Genomic DNA, 21040 nt, shown 5'->3' on the forward strand with positions numbered 1-21040 from the left:
TAGCTATGATTAAGTTGTGCTCTGTGCAAAATTCTATTAGGCGGCTTCTTCTTTCATTTCTTAGCCCCAATCCATATTCACCTACTGTGTTTCCTTCTCTCCCTTTTCCTACACTCGAATTCCAGTCACCCATTACTATTAAATTTTCGTCTCCCTTCACTATCTGAATAATTTCTTTTATTTCATTGTACATTTCTTCAATTTCTTCATCATCTGCAGAGCTAGTTGGCATATAAACTTGTACTACTGTAGTAGGTGTGGGCTTCGTATCTATCTTGGCCACAATAATGCGTTCACTATGCTGTTTGTAGTAGCTTACCCGCATTCCTATTTTCCTATTCATTATTAAACCTACTCCTGCATTACCCCTATTTGATTTTGTGTTTATAACCCTGTAGTCACCTGACCAGAAGTCTTGTTCCTCCTGCCACCGAACTTCACTAATTCCCACTATATCTAACTTTAACCTATCCATTTCCCTTTTTAAATTTTCTAACCTACCTGCCCGATTAAGGGATCTGACATTCCACGCTCCGATCCGTAGAACGCCAGTTTTCTTTCTCCTGATAACGACATCCTCCTGAGTAGTCCCCGCCCGGAGATCCGAATGGGGGACTATTTTACCTCCGGAATATTTTACCCAAGAGGATGCCATCATCAATTAATCATACAGTAAAGCGGCATGTCCTCGGGAAAAATTACGGCTGTAGTTTCCCCTTGCTTTCAGCCGTTCGCAGTACCAGCACAGCAAGGCCGTTTTGGTTAATGTTGCAAGGCCAGATCAGTCAATCATCCAGACTGTTGCCCCTGCAACTACTGAAAAGGCTGCTGCCCCTCTTCAGGAACCACACGTTTGTCTGGCCTCTCAACAGATACCCCTCCGTTGTGGTTGCACCTATGGTACGGCCATCTGTATCGCTGAGGCACGCAAGCCTCCCCACCAACGGCAAGGTCCATGGTTCATGGGGGGGAAATTTAATATATCGGAAGGAAATAATAAATAGATTGAAAACATCAAAATTCATAGGTGTTCCTATTGATGAGTATTTAAACTAGACAAAGCTCATTTGTTAACTCGTAAAACAACATAATTCTGCCACATTTGCACTTAGAATTGTTGCAAATCTTGGAGAGAGACAAATCAGTGAGCTGACATAATTATCATATTTTCATTCAAGAATGCCATATGGAATTATGTTCTGGGTTAACTCATCTTTAAGAAAGAAAGTTTTCATTTCTAAAAAACGTGCTGTAAGAGTAATATGTGGTGCACACCCATGAACATCTCGTAGACATCTGTTTAAGGAGTTGTGCATTCTGATTATTGTTTCACAACATATTTATTCCCTTATTAAGTTTGTTAATAATCTTTTGCATTTCAAAAAGGACAATAACGTGCATAATTATAATCCTAGATGGAGAAATGACATTTATACTCAACGTTGAGGTTGTCTCTAGTACAGTTATAAATGTTCAACGTGTAACCACATTTAAAAATTAACTTGCAGTGTGTATGTAAACTGACACATTCCACATCATTATGATTTATCATGCTAATGATCCATGAAGTATGAACTTAAGTAACACTTTTCCTCTTATGCCCTCTGTGCAAGGTTATTCAGTAGCATTTCACTCCATTGCTATGACTACCATGGTTTGTATTGAAATAAGTGTATCAGTTTTATCTGTGTTACATGTAGTTTGTAACTTTGGATTAGGTGTTCATTTTGTTTTTGTGAGACTGGGGAATTGCTTTGAAGGTGAATCAGTCTTGCATATTTCATACGGGGTCATTCCAGCTCTCTTGCAGAGGATTGTACAGTGTTTTGAAAGTGTCTATGAAAGCTCTGTGTAATGTTCCAAGAAACAAAATGGTGGTGGGCTACTGGAAAAGTTGTGGGTTCATTTATTCCATTTGGAGAAGACTGTAATACTTCAAGTAAAAAGAAATACTGTAACATTTTAAAATGTTAAGTGCATAGAAGAGTTGCTAATTTATTCTGTGGTTTCTCCTTTAATATCATTTCTACAGTCTGGGGATAAATTCAGAACTCGTGGACTAGAGTGTTAGTGTACTAAGTTTGCCTACAGTCATTTTAATGTAACCTTTGATTTACTTAATGCCTTGTTGCCTTGTGCTTTTTATGTTATTCAGATTAGTTATGCAATGAATAACATGATTTCATGTAATTTATTATTTAACAGAGCATTAGTTTTTATGACAAGTCACATATGAATACTATTCACACTCAAAAAAATTACCAGTCATCCAATATATTCATTAAGGGCTAACTGTACTGATATGGGATTTCATTTCTGACTTCTACTCCTCAACTGCGTTGTGGTGTAGGTACAAAAGGCACTTACTGTATCAATAGGTGCTTGTTGTATATTTATGCTGATTTCAAGAATAATGGTTGAAACGCATATGGTGCACACTGTGGTTTGGAAACTCGAAAGAGAAAAGGAGACGCGTTAAAAGGGGACTAAGTCACTGAATGGACAAGAGAATGAAGAGACTGGAAAGGAATAGTCAGTGTAATTAGGTGCCAGTGGAAAGTGAGAGTTAGTACATGTATATCTGAAGTACTAATATTGTGGCAAAATAATTGTGATTCAAAAGAACAACAAAATCCATTATGTAAATGATGACAAAATAGACGAAACAGTTTATTCATTAACAGAATTAAGCAGCATTATTGGCAGTGCATACAGTACTGCCAGAAAGCTTTTCAACAAGGAAGAAGGAAAGAAGTTAGATGGGATTTAACATCTGGTCAAAACAAGGAAGAGGAGAAATAAGGATTTCTGACTGAAAATAAAAAGCCACTGTGTAGACCTGTACCCATCATGAAGGTTTCTAATTGTTGATTTAAAGAAAATTGAGGCAAGTTGAGTACTAATTGTAATGTGTTGGGAAATGAGATTTACATTTGTTTCTCCAGGTGTACAGCCAAAAAGGATCCAGTGTGACAGTTTAATTGGTTATAATGAATTATACTTTTAACATTGAATCATGTCATCCATTCATGTATGCTCTTCACACTTGTGCAGTGGTTAAGACCTGTCTGCTCTTAATATCTGCTTTTCAGAATGCACTGCAACAGTGTTTGCATGATCTCTTTGATGAGACTTTAACATGGAGGTGTTATAATAATGCTTAACTTCATCAGAGGAAACAACTTACCATTTTTCTTAATGTGAAAAGTCTTACTTTTATGTACAATTTTTTTGATAAGACAACTGATGCAATGCTTGTGAAATCAGTACCTTATAGTAGTTTTTGCTATAAATCACAACCTGAAGTTTGCTATTTGTACCTCTGAGAGACTATGCTTTGCAATTTGTTCCTATATTAATTGGAATCATGATGATAAAAATATATGCTAACCTATAATAATAGGAAACAAATACATTGAAATGATTGTTCACGTAAACACATTAATAGTGTAAATAGCATTAACAAATACTGCCATTGGGAACAGGTCTTGCTGGAATACATGTCATTTAAAAAGCTTTTTAATCAGTGTTTCTTCTGCTAATAAATCATAAGCTGAAAATGTATAAACATTCCTTACAGATTCAGGCTGTGAAGCAAACTTGGTCTTAAACTCACACGAGACACAGTTCTGTCTGTTGACCATGTTTTTGATCATGCATATGCCATAGCTAAATGCAGCATTTCACTGTATGACCAACATCCAGGAAGATTTTTTTTCCTGTACCTTTTTTCCTTCTTCTGCCATTGGCCTCCAAATGTTTTCAACATGTTATTATAATTCGTTGGGCACTGGCACTGTTGCAGAATGTAGTAGGAGGTGACAGGATACTGTATACTGCTTTTGAGGGATCTGATGATCAGATTATACTGAAACACGTAATAATGAGATGATAAATAAAAATTGTATTCGTGACCAAGACTAGCATATTTCAATTCTGTGCATTGTAAGCTGGAGAAACTCTGTGGACATTGAAAAAGTAGGAGAAAGGTATTGTCACTCAAATGGTTTCGTCTTTGAGGTCTGATGAGATCATTTTCTGGCAGACCACAATCTTCAGAAAGTCAAGAAACATAATACCAGATGGATAGATAGAACTGCACACAAGTCAGTTTCTTTGATGTGTAGAAATGGTGCTGATATGATAGGAGTATATGTACCAAGTCTTTGCTCTTATATTTTTCAGGATAATCAGTTAAATGATGTTCTTTGGTGGCAATTGATTTAGATTAAGATTTCAGGGGTATCACAAATAGTTCGTTTTCTGTAAAATTTCAACTCTTCGTTCTGTTGTCACATTTTAAGAAAGCTCCAGCTGACGCCAAGCATATTTTCCTCTTGTTGAGTTTCATTGTCTTGTTCATATTGAGATTCTGAGTCAGCCCACCAATAAAAAGCAATGTGTTCAATGTTACAGCTGCGAGCCTGTACACACGTTTACATTTCCAAATCTTTGTAAGGACACCTGTTCATGCACATTGTACCTTTGTCCTTAAAAATAAAGTGTTAATATTGTTAGTAGTTGCTCCCACGTATGAGCTTATATTCAGATTATTCTCTTATGATACTCTGATTATCTCAGGCCAAATGATATTTGACTAATACAAGAGAAGGCAACGACTTACCTATAGTGGACTGATGACGTGCAGAGCACAGAAACACATAATACAAACAACTAATTCAAGAGAAGGCAGCTGATGACTTATAGTAGACTGATGTGCGGAGCACAGAAACACGTAACAGGAAACAGTACTTGCACTAGCTTCCAAGCTCTTGCTCTTTTTTAGTAAAAGTTCACACACAACCACACAGGCACTCAGACACACACCCATGGCCACATGTTTTGTGTGTGTGTGTGTGTGTGTGTGTGTGTGTGTGTGTGTGTGTGTGTGTGTGCGCGCGCGTGTGCGTGCATGCGTGCGTGTGTGTGTACAGCATGGATGAGCTGAGCTAGTTGGTTTTGTTAGTTTCTACAAGGGATTTGTTAGGCTTATTCATCATTTGGATTCCAGCCATGCCAATGGCCATGAGCAAGAAAGTATTAACTGTGTTGGTGACTACACAATGTAAGTTACCCTTAAGGCAGCAGGAGAATGAGAGTAAAGAGATATGGGAAGTTGGTGAGTGTGATAACAATTGTTCTGAGAGAATTCCTTGCAAAAGTGATTGTGCGAAAACACACACACACACACACACACACACACACACACACAGGTACAGGCACTAGTTTGCATATTTCACTTAAGAACACTTTAAAACATTTATGGGCATGTGAAATTTCAGTATCAGACTTTGGAAATGCGATAACATCTTATTTATGACAGAAGAAATGCCCAATACAAATTATGCTCTTTACATTATATGATGAATTAGTATGGCAAGACATGCTACACCAGTTTTGATGAGTGCAGGAAGAATTTGGATATCTTGACATTCTCCATTCATTTCCACATTTGTAAATTTATAGGCTCAATGCCTCATTACTAAAGTACCAGGCTGTAGATCTCAGGTTCAGTTTACAGGATGTACTAATCTGTCACTTATTACTTCTCTCCACCATGTGGAAAATGTCAAGTTTCACTGTGTTTTGGAGCTTATATTAGACCACTGCTCCCTGTAAAAATGTCTGGAGAAGTCAGTTCAGAGAAATACAATGACATGCCATCCCCATGCCAAACCAATGCTGGGTTAAAGTTAGACATAGTGGGAATTAGTGAAGTTCGGTGGCAGGAGGAACAAGACTTCTGGTCAGGTGACTACAGGGTTATAAACACAAAATCAAATAGGGGTAATGCAGGAGTAGGTTTAATAATGAATAGGAAAATAGGAATGCGGGTAAGCTACTACAAACAGCATAGTGAACGCATTATTGTGGCCAAGATAGATACGAAGCCCACACCTACTACAGTAGTACAAGTTTATATGCCAACTAGCTCTGCAGATGATGAAGAAATTGAAGAAATGTACGATGAAATAAAAGAAATTATTCAGATAGTGAAGGGAGACGAAAATTTAATAGTAATGGGTGACTGGAATTCGAGTGTAGGAAAAGGGAGAGAAGGAAACATAGTAGGTGAATATGGATTGGGGCTAAGAAATGAAAGAGGAAGCCGCCTAATAGAATTTTGCACAGAGCACAACTTAATCATAGCTAACACTTGGTTTAAGAATCATGAAAGAAGGTTGTATACGTGGAAGAACCCTGGAGATACTAAAAGGTATCAGATAGATTATATAATGGTAAGACAGAGATTTAGGAACCAGGTTTTAAGTTGTAAGACATTTCCAGGGGCAGATGTGGACTCTGACCACAATCTATTGGTTATGACCTGTAGATTAAAACTGAAGAAACTGCAAAAATGTGGGAAATTAAGGAGATGGGACCTGGATAAACTGAAAGAACCAGAGGTTGTACAGAGTTTCAGAGAGAGCATAAGGGAACAATTGACAGGAATAGGGGAAAGAAATACAGTAGAAGAAGAATGGGTAGCTCTGAGGGATGTAGTAGTGAAGGCAGCAGAGGATAAAGTAGGTACAAAGACGAGGGCTGCTAGAAATCCTTGGGTAACAGAAGAAATATTGAATTTAATTGATGAAAGGAGAAAGTATAAAAATGCAGTAAATGAATCAGGCAAAAAGGAATACAAACGTCTCAAAAATGAGATCGACAGGAAGTGCAAAATGGCTAAACAGGGATGGCTAGAGGACAAATGTAAGGATGTAGAAGCTTATCTCACTAGGGGTAAGATAGATACTGCCTACAGGAAAATTAAAGAGACCTTTGGAGAGAAGAGAACCACGTGTATGAATATCAAGAGCTCAAATGGCAGCCCAGTTCTAAGCAAAGAAGGGAAGGCAGAAAGGTGGAAGGAGTATATAGAAGGTTTATACAAGGGCGATGTACTTGAGGACAATATTATGGAAATGGAAGAGGATGTAGATGAAGATGAAATGGGAGATACGATACTGCGTGAAGAGTTTGACAGAGCACTGAAAGACCTGCGTCGAAACAAGGCCCCCGGAGTAGACAACATTCCATTAGAACTACTGACGGCCTTGGGAGAGCCAGTCATGACAAAACTCTACCAGCTGGTGAGCAAGATGTATGAGACAGGCGAAATACCCTCAGACTTCAAGAAGAATATAATAATTCCAATCCCAAAGAAAGCAGGTGCTGACAGATGTGAAAATTACCGAACTATCAGTTTAATAAGCCACGGCTGCAAAATACTAACGCGAATTCTTTACAGACGAATGGAAAAACTGGTAGATGCAGACCTCGGGGAGGATCAGTTTGGATTCCGTCGAAATGTTGGAACACGTGAGGCAATACTGACCTTACGACTTATCTTAGAAGAAAGATTAAGAAAAGGCAAACCTACGTTTCTAGCATTTGTAGACTTAGAGAAAGCTTTTGACAATGTTGACTGGAATACTCTTTTTCAAATTCTAAAGGTGGCAGGGGTAAAATACAGGGAGCGAAAGGCTATTTATAATTTGTACAGAAACCAGATGGCAGTAATAAGAGTCGAGGGGCATGAAAGGGAAGCAGTGGTTGGGAAAGGAGTGAGACAGGGTTGTAGCCTCTCCCCGATGTTATTCAATCTGTATATTGAGCAAGCAGTAAAGGAAACAAAAGAAAAATTCGGAGTAGGTATTAAAATTCATGGAGACGAAGTAAAAACTTTGAGGTTCGCCGATGACATTGTAATTCTGTCAGAGACGGCAAAGGACTTGGAAGAGCAGTTGAACGGAATGGACAGTGTCTTGAAAGGAGGATATAAGATGAACATTAACAAAAGCAAAACGAGGATAATGGAATGTAGTCAAATTAAATCGGGTGATGCTGAGGGAATTAGATTAGGAAATGAGACACTTAAAGTAGTAAAGGAGTTTTGCTATTTAGGAAGTAAAATAACTGATGATGGTCGAAGTAGAGAGGATATAAAATGTAGACTGGCAATGGCAAGGAAAGCGTTTCTGAAGAAGAGAAATTTGTTAACATCGAATATAGATTTATGTATCAGGAAGTCGTTTCTGAAAGTATTTGTTTGGAGTGTAGCCATGTATGGAAGTGAAACATGGACGATAACTAGTTTGGACAAGAAGAGAATAGAAGCTTTCGAAATGTGGTGCTACAGAAGAATACTGAAGACAAGGTGGATAGATCACGTAACTAATGAGGAGGTATTGAATAGGATTGGGGAGAAGATAAGTTTGTGACACAGCTTGACTAGAAGAAGGGATCGGTTGGTAGGACATGTTTTGAAGCATCAAGGGATCACAAATTTAGCATTGGAGGGCAGCGTCGAGGGTAAAAATCGTAGAGGGAGACCGAGAGATGAGTACACTAAGCAGATTCAGAAGGATGTAGGTTGCAGTAGGTACTGGGGGATGAAGCAGCTTGCACAGGATAGAGTAGCATGGAGAGCTGCATCAAACCAGTCTCAGGACTGAAGACAACAACAACAACAACAACAACAATAATAATAATAATAATAATAATAATAAACTGCTGAAAAAGGGTTTTCAGAAACCTCTTTCTAAATATCTTTGTGATCACAGGAAATTTCTACCTGTGTAATGGAGTTGAAGCGAACCACCTTTCTCAGTGGGGCTATGTAATGCACATTGTCCACTTGGTCAACAATCCTCAAAGGGTCATTTTCAGTTAAGTATTTGCATTAGATGTGATAACACCCCTATTCGACATGACTGGTGTGGCACTTCACAGGCTGGCAGTGACTTGGTAACAATCGGACAACAGAACCCTACGAACAGAACTAACAGTCCATGTGAATCGAACTATGAGAAGTCGAGCACCCAAACCCACGGTGATACAAGCACTACAATATCCTGGCATGCAGCTGGTGTGGGTGGCTAATGACTGAACTCACAACAACTCTTGGCACAAATGCTGGGCTAAGTCCATAGTGGTCTAACTCAGCAGGAGCACTGCCCTTCCTCTCTTACTGCCACTCGCAAGTAAACACCAGCACCTGTGTGCTCTCTGTGGCAGGTTCCTGAGATACTCCATGCCTGTTCATATATCTCCATCAGGACATCTGCTGATGGGGATAGTAGATCTCTCACCCCTGAAAAGGCTGCATAGGAACAAAAATGGCCAGCCTAGCGTCGTGACCTCCGGTGCAGAACTGGAGAGACTGCCGTTGAATCTGATAGTGGACTGACAGCTGAAGAAGGCAGTACAGATGCTGCCAACTTCACTGAAAGGGTAGAAGGACACAAAGTCTGTGGCAACAATGGATCTACTGGTGCCTGTGAGAAAATTGCATAAACAAAGGGAGAGTATGCAGAAGGGAGGGTGAGTCAAAATCAATGGGCTCCAGCATAGCAGAGAGAGGCACAAGCCACACCAGGGCCCGAGGATGCAGGTGAAGGGAAGAAAGCAGAGGGGGTGGCAACATGAGGCATGCTGCTACAAGTGGGAGCTCACTCCAGGAACAACATCGCAATCAACTCTGGCGCTCAGCCAACTGGAAGTAGCAGTAATGATCCAACAGGGCATGGGTGCAACTGATTAGCATGATAAGTCAGCTGCTCCCCCAGCATTCCCCACAAACAACTTTTGATCTTTGTGTGCCCACCTTGATACCAGGCAGGCGCCCCAGCCACTGGCTGAAGGACTGGGCCCAAACAGCCCAGAGGAAAATGTGGCAGACCATGGTGATCCGTGGCATGTGACTCAGGGTGCAACAAATCCAGGGGATGCTGTGGATGGTGCCAATGCAAAACGTTGTTCTGGGATTCACGCACTGACGGGTGTTGCCCAGTATGTAGCAAGAAAGGTCAACAGTGCATCATCACTGAAAGAGGCACATATGAACTTCTTCATCTGGGTCTTGAATGTACGCATAAAGTGCTCCATCTCCACATCAGAAACCATGTGAAGTGGGGTAGTAGTCAAATGCTGACTACCATTGTGGATGGAAAAGGCATCAAACTCGGGTGGCATAAGCTGCCTATGATTATCAGACTCAAGGGTCCTAGTTTATCCCTTAGAGACAAAAATGAAGGGCAATACACAGACAGTGTCAGTTGATAATGTGGATGACATATGACATATTGTCTGTGTACAGAAAATTCGACAATGCATTGATTGCGAGCAACCAAATGCTTCCTATGAAATCTCTGTGCTCTCTCTCCCGGCTGTGGAGAGAACTGGCATGGTGGTGCAGCCGGGTTCTGAGCACAAACCCCACAAGCCCATAACAGCTCTTTCATGCCACAATTGATTTCCAGCTAGCAGACAAGACACCGTGCCATTGTCTTGATGTGAGTCATACTACAGTGTGTTGCATGCGGCAACTGAAGTTTGCGAGGATGCAATGCCAGGGAGACAATCGTGCAACAACATTGCTCTTGTGTGGCAAGCTTGGGGACTGTCTGACAATGTTGAATTGAGTCCGGAGGAGAAAATAGTATGCAGCGCTGGATTTGCACCTGATGAGACATGTTCTGGTCAACCCATCTGTATTGCTGAAACAATTTTCCAGAAAAGTTGGTTAGCAATCATTGCAGTTGTGATCTCTCATGCTGTCAACAGAAAATCCGGCAGGGATTTCTGCAAGGCATCATCCAATGTGGACACGAGAGCCTCTTGCCGGTCGAACTCCGGATCGGTCTCCACTGATAACTGTGAAAGTGCATCAGCATTAGAATGCTGGTGGTGGAGCAGTTATGAGTGTCATAAGAATAGTTACTGAGAAAGAGGGCCAGCCACTGCAACTGGTGGCCAGTTCTATATGGCAGCTCAGAACGCAGGCCAAACAATAAAACCAATGGGTTATGGTCAGTAATGAGGAGGAACATCACCCCATGGAGGAAGCTGTGGAAAGAGTTTTGAAACCATAAGTGATGGGCTGCTCAGTGCCATCCAGGTTCTGATGGGACAATCTTTCTTTGCAACCCCTACACCAAGAAAAAAGACATTGAGCTAAATACCACTGTGAGAATGATTTCAAGTTTGATTGATAGCACTGCCACCTTCTGGCTACCAGTTCTAAGCCATGTACCTCCACCATAACTGCAAGGGCAACAAGCACCTCTTATAGGACTTAGAAAAAATTGAAACAATCAACAGCATCCTTTTAATTTGTTCTCAGCTTACATGTATATTAAACAACTCTGCTCTAGGAAACCAAAATTTGTGGATCATACATGCTTAAAAAAGTAAATAATATCAAGTTAGATCCAAGCATGGCAAATGTATGGATTCAGTGTCTAAATGGAAACTAAAACACATCTCTGATATATGAGTTTAGAACACAAAAGCAGATAATCCTGCATATAATGCAGTCATGTTCAGTAAGGGCCTGCACAGGACAATTTGATGACTGCTTGAAGAGGATTGATAGTCCAGTTAACTAAATTTGTAATCTAGATGTTTCTTTATGAATTTTATCCTTAGTTTATGTTCACAAATGTGACTTTTAAAAATTTCATGTGATAAATAAATAAGCATCAGGTTCTCTTCACCACTGACTGCAGGCTATGTGTGGATACTGTTGATTGTCATAGGAGAATGTGGTGGAGGCCAGGTAGGATTAGGCTGATATCCATATATCATACTTCGCTCACTGCTATCGAGACTAATGTGAGGGGTATACAGTATTGGGAAATGATCCCTCTGCCAATATTCCAACCCTACCATTAACTTTCAAGATGACATTGCATTACATGCCATGTGAACTCCTCCTTCAGGAGACAAGCATCAGCCTGTAATATCTGCAGGTACAGGCCCGATTGAGCATGCCTGCTGCCTGTCTTAACTGGCAGTGCACCACTGCAGGAAACCTCCTCACACGTTGGATGACCTCAGGAAGGCCGCCGTCAGTGAGTGGGCAGACTTGAGCAGCAGTGTCTCTACCACATTGTGGATAGCAGGCCAAGGGTGATCCAAGCTTGTTACAATACACAGGGTGGAGGAGCACAGCATGATACTGGATGTTGTCCAGTAGCAGATTTTGATTTCACAGATGTACAGAAGTGGGCACTATTGAAGAATTCCTGTAATTTAGTAGTTGTTTTGTTTTTATTTCACAGCAAATTCTTTTTTGTTTAAAGTTTTATAAGATTTTTTCTTTCATTCACTATGTTGAAAAATTCTGCCCAATTGCTAATACTAAGTCATTCATCATTTTTCTTTGATGAAAGGAATTTAGTTTGTTAATAGTCTCGCCCATAAGAAGAAAAATTGATACATGTAATTGTATTATGTGATTCTGTAAGCTTTCCCCTATCAGTTAACTTCCTCATTTATTTTGTTTTCGTGTGAGGCCACAAACTCTAAAAACTTTTTTGTAAATGGAAACATTGTCTATAGTAGTAGAACACAAAGCCAACCAGAGTTATAAATTTCACTTTTTTATACACTTGACGACTAGTTTTGGCCTGGGAATTTAACTTATTTATTCACTTGATGGCTAGTTTTGGACTGGGACCCATTTTCAGATCATGATAACAGATAGTCAAAATTGTGTTTCCAGAAATACCATGTGCAGCTTTGGCTGGTTTTCTGTTGTAGCACTTAACAGGAGTTGTTAACGTACATTATTCCACCATACTGGAAGTTCGTACAGTCTATGTAGGCTGTAATATTCATTATTAACTGTGTGGTCAGCTGTTTTTGATGTTTGTCTTTTCGATGCTTGTTGCTTTCAAGCATATTCAGATAACCATTACATGATTTATCAAAGTATATTTGGCATGTAAATCAATTATTTTTCTATATGTAAGGCCACATTTTACATAGTTTGTACACAACATGGTTTCATCCACATGTTATGTTGTATATGGGCTATGTAAAATTTGGCCTCATGTATGGAACAATAAGTTAATTTATGTGCCACATCTAAGGTGATAAATCATGTGATTGTAATCCACATGTATCTGAAAATGTCATAAATGTTCAAATCGGCCAATTGCACAATTAATAAGGAATATTATGGCCTCCTGTGGCCCGTGTTTTTCTTTAGAAAATTTACTACCTGTTACTCTTATCGATGAAATATTTAAGAATTGTCTGCCAGCTGTTCAAGAGAATTATGAATTGATGCACAAAGAACAATTAAAGGCTAATGGGTATGACGAGTTTAAAAGTTCAATCCTAGAAAAGCTTTGTTAACAGTTTATGTCAACAGAATATGCTTCACAGATGATATTGTGAATCAAATACCTGTTTTTCAAATGAAAAACAAGAATCTAGATTTTCAGAAGAAGATAAGTAAAGGAAGACAGAGAAAGGTGTAACAACATCAGGAATTAAAGGTTATTAATAAACAGTAATGTGAAAGCTAGGATAAAGCATTCTTAATGTGAGATCAAATCATGATTGAGGGATAATATGGGATACTTGAATAACAAACAGGTCAATAAAGAGAAAACTAGCAGTGGAATATGCTTCTGAAATTTTGTGATAAGTAATACAAACTGTTTAAAAAAATGTACTTGCAACATGAAGTGTATATACTGATTAGTTTGAAATGATATTGCTTAATCATGTTCTTCTTTTTGAAACATGGCAATGGTAATCTATCTAATAATAAAAGTGCACAATTTGAAAGAATGGATTTTTCTTTCTTACATTTCATTTCATCCGTGGAAGTTGATTATTTCACTTGGGAAGATGGTTTTTCAAAACATTTTACACTTTTCTTTCATATAAATCAGTTGCTCAACATTCAGGCAACATAGTTCTCTCATGATGAAGATGTTGAGTCTAAAAATGTTCATCTATTCTCAGAACCTACAAACAGTGTTGCACCAAAACTAGCAGGTGATAAGCTTCAGTCAAAACTGTTACATACTGGGCACAAAGGTGCAATTCTTTGTATGAGCCAAGGATACCCTGTCCCAAATTTTAGGCAAGTATTTAAGCACTTAACACTAAAACATTAATGAACTGTGTACATATTGTAGATTTATCTTGCGCCTTTAGGATCAGATCTTAATGAATCAGACAAGGGAAGTAGTTGTAAGCTTCATGCAGGAGATAATGTAGCTTGAATATCAGGCTGTTAGGGTTGTATGTTTGGAGCATATGACTTGAAGCTTTTGGAGGAATTTTATCTTTACAGATTTTGATATTGTTCTAAAACAATAGCTGGCTACATTTGTGTTATTATCCATCATGAAGGTTTCTGAATCATACAATTGTCATAGTTTCTTGAATTGTTAAATGATTTGTAGCATCAAGAGAAACCTAGGAGTCAAATTTTTCACCTATTCTCTCAGGTGGCAGCATGCACACCCCCTCACAAGGCCATGTGTTCCAAATGTTCCTTATCAGTGTATGAGGAACACTATGAAGTTCGGCTTGTAGCAATTCAGCATCTGTACATGCTTTGCTCTCTTCCAGTTATTCAGATATTTTATAAATTCTGGACTTTGTGAGCAGCACCTGCTGTTTGCCATTCACATTGAACATCTGGAATCCCAGATACATTTGAATTTCTCAGATTTTATTTTTAAACTCAACCATGTATTGGCATTACATGTACTTGAGACTATTGTTTGTTATGTCATACAGAACTTGCTATCACTGGAATTTATCATGCTTACATATTGCAGTGTCATTGTATGAAACCAGAGAAAAAATTTCCCCACTGTCACTGATTTAAGCTTGAATTATCATGAATAACAATGAAAATATGTGAAATGGAATAATAAAAATGAAGATATGTTGTGTAAGTACAACGAAAACCCTTAGGAAAATTTATCAGTATCAAAAGTAAACTGATTATTTTTCATTACATGAGAAACTAGTGGAAAGAATATTTGTAGTGACTGAGAGGGCGGACCACACTTGTTGAACTGTTGGAAGTTGATAATCCCTTAAAAAGAAGTGATCACTGCTGAGCTGGGCAAGTAGATTGGAGAGCAGATGGGATGATGAGATTACAGTGGCAACTCAAACAGTAACTGATTGAAACGAAGCTGACAGCTTTCCACAATTTACAGATGGCACTATGCCTGTGTATCAAATTATGTGATATGACATTTAATATACTGAACTTATCCCTGACAGTGAGGTATTGAGGTTCAAAGTGCCACATTGAATAACAGCAAACCAAACTGTGACTGATTATGGTTTATGATCTGTTTTGTTTTAATGCTGGTGTTTCACATGATGAACAGAGGCCTAACCTCTAATCTTATAATCTGAAAAAAAATGTAGTGTGTTTTCACACAGTGAAAACATAAGAACACAATTTTCATACATAAGTACGCTGGATAATCTATGCATTGTCTATCTCAAGTGATAAGTTAAAAATCCAGACTGCGTTCGTTTAATAATACTGAGTCTTTTGCATTTTAAAGAGCCAACAAGTAGTGTAGCCCCAAAAGTTTCTGGAAGCAAACTGCAAGAAAAGACATTAAAAGTGAATTTGGAAGGCGATATCTTGTGTTTGAGTCAAGCATCTCCTGTACCTAATTTTAGGCAAGTATTGTCCACCATTTTCTTTGTTGGTAATGTGTAACATTGGTTGACTTAGTTTCTGAACATAAACAATATAATATTCACAGGACAGAAAGAGCTGTGAAGAGACAGATGTTTTGAAATTTCATTTTCAGTTGTTCCTAATATGCTTATTGTATTTAATTTTCTTCAGTGTTTATTAGTAAGGGAAAATAATAAACAATATAATTTCTTCTTATTTTTTCTCTTTTTTTACCAAATGAAAACTCTGTTTCTGAAACCTGATATTTTTGTTACTGTCCTTGTACACCTGTCAGCTGCTGCTGTGTACAAATTTATTCTCTCTGTGTTTGATTCAAGTTTGTTGACAATGACACTGGTGAGGCTTTCGATAGCATTCATTTCTGTTTCATTTATGTACACACATCATTTAACTTTTTTTAATTATAATGTCGAATATTGTGCACTGTGCTAATTATCACAAAGAAGAACACAAGAATTCCAACATTATTTCTGTATATGAGAATATGACTCATTGACTCTGTAACCAAGCAGCATGTGCAGAACCAACAGCTCTCTCTCAAAGCCAAGTCATAGAACTTACCATAGCTGTTTCTTCATCTGGTATTGTATAAAAATACTGTTGGCAAGGATTAAAGGAGAACTTTACAATCCTGTACAACATATGTAAACAGTTACTAAAACACATATAAGTGCTAGGTAATATAAATGAGGTATGTTCATTTGGATGTCCATCTTTTGCAGTAGCTATTATATATTTATTACTAGCAGAGAAACCCAGTATTGCCCAGGTATTTATTTATAGCTGTGTGCCCATGCCCATACCATGAAGCGTCTGGCCTTGTGATAATATCTATGACATCATACCTCATGAAGTATGTAGTGTATATCCTACAATGATATAATTTTGTAGGTACATTCAGCATCATATATGGATGCTCGTTGCAAAATGTGTTGTGAATGGCATTAGTAGCAGCGAAGTAATACATTTAAAAGTCATGCTCAATGTGTGAGCTTTTGCACATCTCGTTGTTTATTGCATCATGTCTCTTGAACTGTGTGTCATACAATGATATAATATTGTAGGAACATTCAGTGACATATATGGATGCTGGTTGCAAAATTTGCTGAAAATACAGTTAGCAGCAAATAAGTAATAAATTTAAATGTCATGCACAGTGTGGCAGTTATTCACGCCTCTCATTCTTTGTGATGTTCTGTCTCCTGAACTACATATACTATAATAATATACTATTGTAGTTACATTCAGTGCTGTATGTGTATAAAGTCTGCAAAAGTATCATGAGTACAATTAGTAATAAAGAAGTAATAAATTATAACATCATGCCCCATGTGGTACTGATATTGCACAAACAGCAGAAAAAGTAAGCAATAAGCTTATTTCCTTCCACCATTTTGTAGAGACTGTCAGTGAGAAAAATGTTTTTAAGTTTTGAAATTATGTGTCAAGTTTGTTCAAGTTGATGAATGCTGTCATTCTCGAATACTGGGTGCATAAAATCTGGAAATTCATGCATCGCGAGCTAAGCTTCTTTTTCAGCTCCACCACCACCCCTTTGATAGATAGCTGGTTCTTACCCTCATAGTTCAAATGGCTCTGAGCACTATGGGACTTAACTGCAGTGGTCATCAGTCCCCTAGAATGTAGAACTACTTAAACCTACCTAACCTAAGGACATCACACACATCCATGCTCGAGGCAGGATTTGAACCTGCGACCGTAGCAGTCGCGCAGTTCCGGACTGAGCGCCTAGAACCGCTAGACCACCGCGGACGGCCATAGTGATTTTGGCTTGACAGTGAGGTATATGTGTATGAAGTTTTGTTGAAACTGTTCCAGTGGTTTAGGAGGAGGTGAGGGACATACATACATACATACATACACAGAAACATACATACATCTATTTTTATAATATGTATGGATTTTTTTTTTTATCTTGAGAGTACTGCAGCTTAAGACAGTGTTACAATAGATGCATTTGCTTTTATTTATGAAGCATCATTAGTGGTGGTTTTGTAGATATAGTAGGGGAAGGTTTTTTTCCTATAGTAGGCACAGAAATTGGATTTTTGATTTGCTTATTTAACCCTTTCATTACTTGTATTATTTCTTATAAAATGAATTACAATACGTAATCAGGTCCTTGAAAGGCTGTATCATAGACATAATTTTTCAAAATACAATATTGTAGTACCTGTGTTGTTCAGAAGTATGATGCAGTGTTCCTTCCAACAGACAATGTGGCGACTTCAGCTACTACAAAATACTTGAAATTTATTCACAGTATCGAATATGGACAACCCCAGCTGTGTAATAGAATGACAACAATGAAGAATTGTGCTGGAATGGGACTCAAACTCTGATTTCCCGCTTACCTCTCACAGTTGCCTTACCATTAGGCTGTCTAAGAACGACTCCTGCCAGCCCAAAACTTCCATATGTTGTGAGCCATGTGTCTGCAACCTGCACTCGTACATCCATTTGTATATTCCCATATAGGGATTGGTGGAAGTACTCCAGTTTTTTGAGACAGTATCATTTTACAACTATATATTTCTCTAGAATTTTTGGGTTATATGAAATTCTTCTTGGCTCCAAATAAATGTATAGTGACCATCTTTGTTTGATAATGTGTGATGTTAAACATTTCACACCCATTCACCTACTGGGCTGTATTTTGTGCTGTAAATCTGCAGCCAAATCATCCTGATTCTGAAATGCCTGTGAGCAATTAATGTTATGGTAACAGCAGTATTGCTAGTTTATGAACATGGAAAAATTGAGGAACGTAAGGATACAGACCACCCTTTATCCAGAGGAAGTTGGGATTACAGGAAGAGAAAAGAGTATGTGCACAGGTACTTAATCAAAGAAACAGATAATAAATACAGTTGGTGGCATTCCTAATCCAACATTTATATGGACTTTTCTTTACCTTTATCACTTTTCCATTTCTTGTTCCCATATTTATCCCAATTAAAGAAATGGTATATACTTTTGAGTGCTAGGGATTCAAGCATAATTTTAAATTTGTGTATCTTTCAGGCCAATTAAAATTGTTTCTGTTTTAGTGGGTGAAAAATAGATACTCCTTCTGTGACAAATTTTATTGCAGCATTTTTTGTTGTATGACAGATAGGTTCTACATGAGATTTTTGAAATGTTGTTTCAGAACCTACAGGAGCTGTCCGACCTAAAGTTACAACAAAAATAGTAGAATTTAAGGATATTTTATTAGGGACTAGTTTCGTTGGCCTATGCCCTTGCTCAGGGTTCCCTGTTCCTGTTTATCGGTAAGGAAAAATGCTTCCTTAAAAAATAAAAAAAATGTCTGGTTAACTACAAAGAATTGTTACTCTAATTATGGAAGGAAAATCCAATCTGTCCAGAATATGAACTGTAAATATTCTCTCTGTTGTTCTCTCAATAAAAATAAAATAAAATAAAATTAATTGATATAATGTATTGCTTGGACATTTAGGTTCATTACTGATTTCAAGTTAGGAAATTCATTTTACAAAATGAAAATGTTCTAGAACAAATAGGAAATTCCTGTGGTAATACCCTCAATCAGGCTTTTTAATTATTTCTCTCAGTCTAAGCTATCCTTTTGTCTTTACTCCTGAATACTTATTTCCCGCATTCTGAAGGCAGTTTGATGATTACATATGTATAATATAGATAGAAGCAATTGTATTTTTTTAAAATTTATTTCCCGAAGGTCTCTGTGACACATGTCTAGTATTAAATTGTGTGACAGAGTTGGTGGTCAATATTTACCTTTAGTAGGCAAAATGTGTTGTACTGGCAAGAGACACAAATAAAAGAGAAAGGCACTACCTACCTCTAACACTTTCTTTATTGCATAAGAGAAAGGGATTTCTTGGAAGAGGTTAAAAGTAAGGGCAGTTCTATCATACCCAAAGTTGAAGAGGGGCAGTGAGCTCATGATTGACAAAAATAAAGGGCACGTCATCAGAGAGATTAGGTCAGAGGTGGTACATTGGCTAGAACTGTGCGAGCTTCAGTCTAGAGTGAGAAGTAAAGATAGATTTGGGGAAAAGAGAAATAAAAGTGCAATCAAAAATAAGGACAGAAAAAAGTCTCAGTTGAAGTTTTCTGTGGTACAAGCCCTGTGTTAATTACACATAAGTTTTATGCCAATCTCAACTGGAAATTCACAGCTTAACATGTTGGTAATATTTTGGGAGTATTATATGTAAACTTGGAGATTTTTATATTTTATTTTTTTCACAGTTGCTTCCTAAGCTCTTAAATGGAAAGTTTTCTATCAAACTCTCATTATGTCTTCTGGTTAACAAAATTATTTTGTAATTTAGAGCACAAACAATAAAATGTGTAGTTAACAAAATCTGGAGTACACACAGTGTAATCTGTTCCAATTATTTGCTATCGTTTTTCCTTGATAATCAGTAGGATTCCCTTGCTTTTGTTCATCATCTCCAGTCAGAAGAACAATTTGATTTTTCAGAGCCAAATGGAGCTGTCCGCCCCAGGGTTAATACCAAAGTCATTGACATTAAGGAGGTTAAAGTCGGTGCTATATTTGTAGATTTTTGTGCAGCTCAGGGATTCCCAGTTCCCATATATCGGTAAGCGTATAGGAAATTTCGGTTTTTTTGTTTTATATGGATGTGGCACATTTAAGTGACTCATTGTTAAGTATAATTAGCTTTTTTTGGGGGGGGGGGGGAGAGTCATTTCCATGCAAAGAGCTTAATCTAACACCGAAGTTATATTAACAATTGGCAACAAAATTTGTATGATGATTGTTTAAAAAATGTAGTATTAATGAAAAAATAAAGCTGGTGTCTGTGATGTAGCAAAAATTAATAATTTGATCACTTAAGGACATTGTTTAATTGGAAAGTACTTTTTATGAAAGAAGATTTAGAAAATGCAAACTTCAGTTAAACGGACAACTTACAATTTTTGGGTGGTGAGTGAACAGTGGTATACATTGTTATCAACAGAGAAATCAGTATTTCACCTGGCAGATGATGTGATGCTTGCATTGTGTAGTGGTACAAATTGTAGAGGTTTTTCAGATTCCTGCTTCATATTTAATATTATAATTTGATTGATGGGTAATCCGACCACTTTGTTGCCATTGTTTTGCATTGTACTTCACATTCTGTACTTTCAACCTGATTTATTTGTTTGTAAAATGCTTGTTAACTTAAGAGGAAAAAACCCACCTTTAAATCATTATATGGAACTGCAAGAAAGTATAACCTTTTGTCACCAGTGATTTTTGCTGTTAACTCTTTTTTTCGTAACTACAATACAGTATGAATTAGGATAGACTGCTTGTCACCACATAGAGAAGGCATTGAGCAGCAGACAGGTACATTTGAAAGTAGACTATTGGATATTGTGAGCCTTCAGAGAAAATCCTTGTCAGCTGAAGAAATAAACACACACACATTGATACATGTATAAGTTACACACAAATTGCCACTGTCCTCTCCATGGTATCTGGAGAGGACAGTAACATTAATAGTGGTTATTTGTGAGTTTGTGAATTGAGCATGT

At 37.8% G+C, this 21040-nt stretch overlaps 1 protein-coding gene across 24 annotated transcripts in view; it reads left to right on the forward strand.

Annotated features, from left to right (window-relative positions):
• LOC126278103 (Down syndrome cell adhesion molecule-like protein Dscam2) overlaps window positions 1-21040 on the forward strand; it is an 810453-nt gene that overhangs the window by 466964 nt on the left and 322449 nt on the right. For 2 of the 24 annotated variants that reach the window (XM_049977980.1, XM_049977975.1), the window contains exon 7: window positions 19977-20097. The exons of the other annotated variants lie outside the window; for them this stretch is intronic. In XM_049977980.1, the coding sequence (XP_049833937.1) occupies window positions 19977-20097 (121 nt within the window). The remainder of the gene's footprint in view (window positions 1-19976; window positions 20098-21040) is intronic. 24 annotated transcript variants of the gene reach the window in all.

The sequence above is a fragment of the Schistocerca gregaria genome, chromosome 6, assembly GCF_023897955.1.
Source record: "Schistocerca gregaria isolate iqSchGreg1 chromosome 6, iqSchGreg1.2, whole genome shotgun sequence".
In the NCBI taxonomy this organism is placed as follows: domain Eukaryota; kingdom Metazoa; phylum Arthropoda; class Insecta; order Orthoptera; family Acrididae; genus Schistocerca; species Schistocerca gregaria.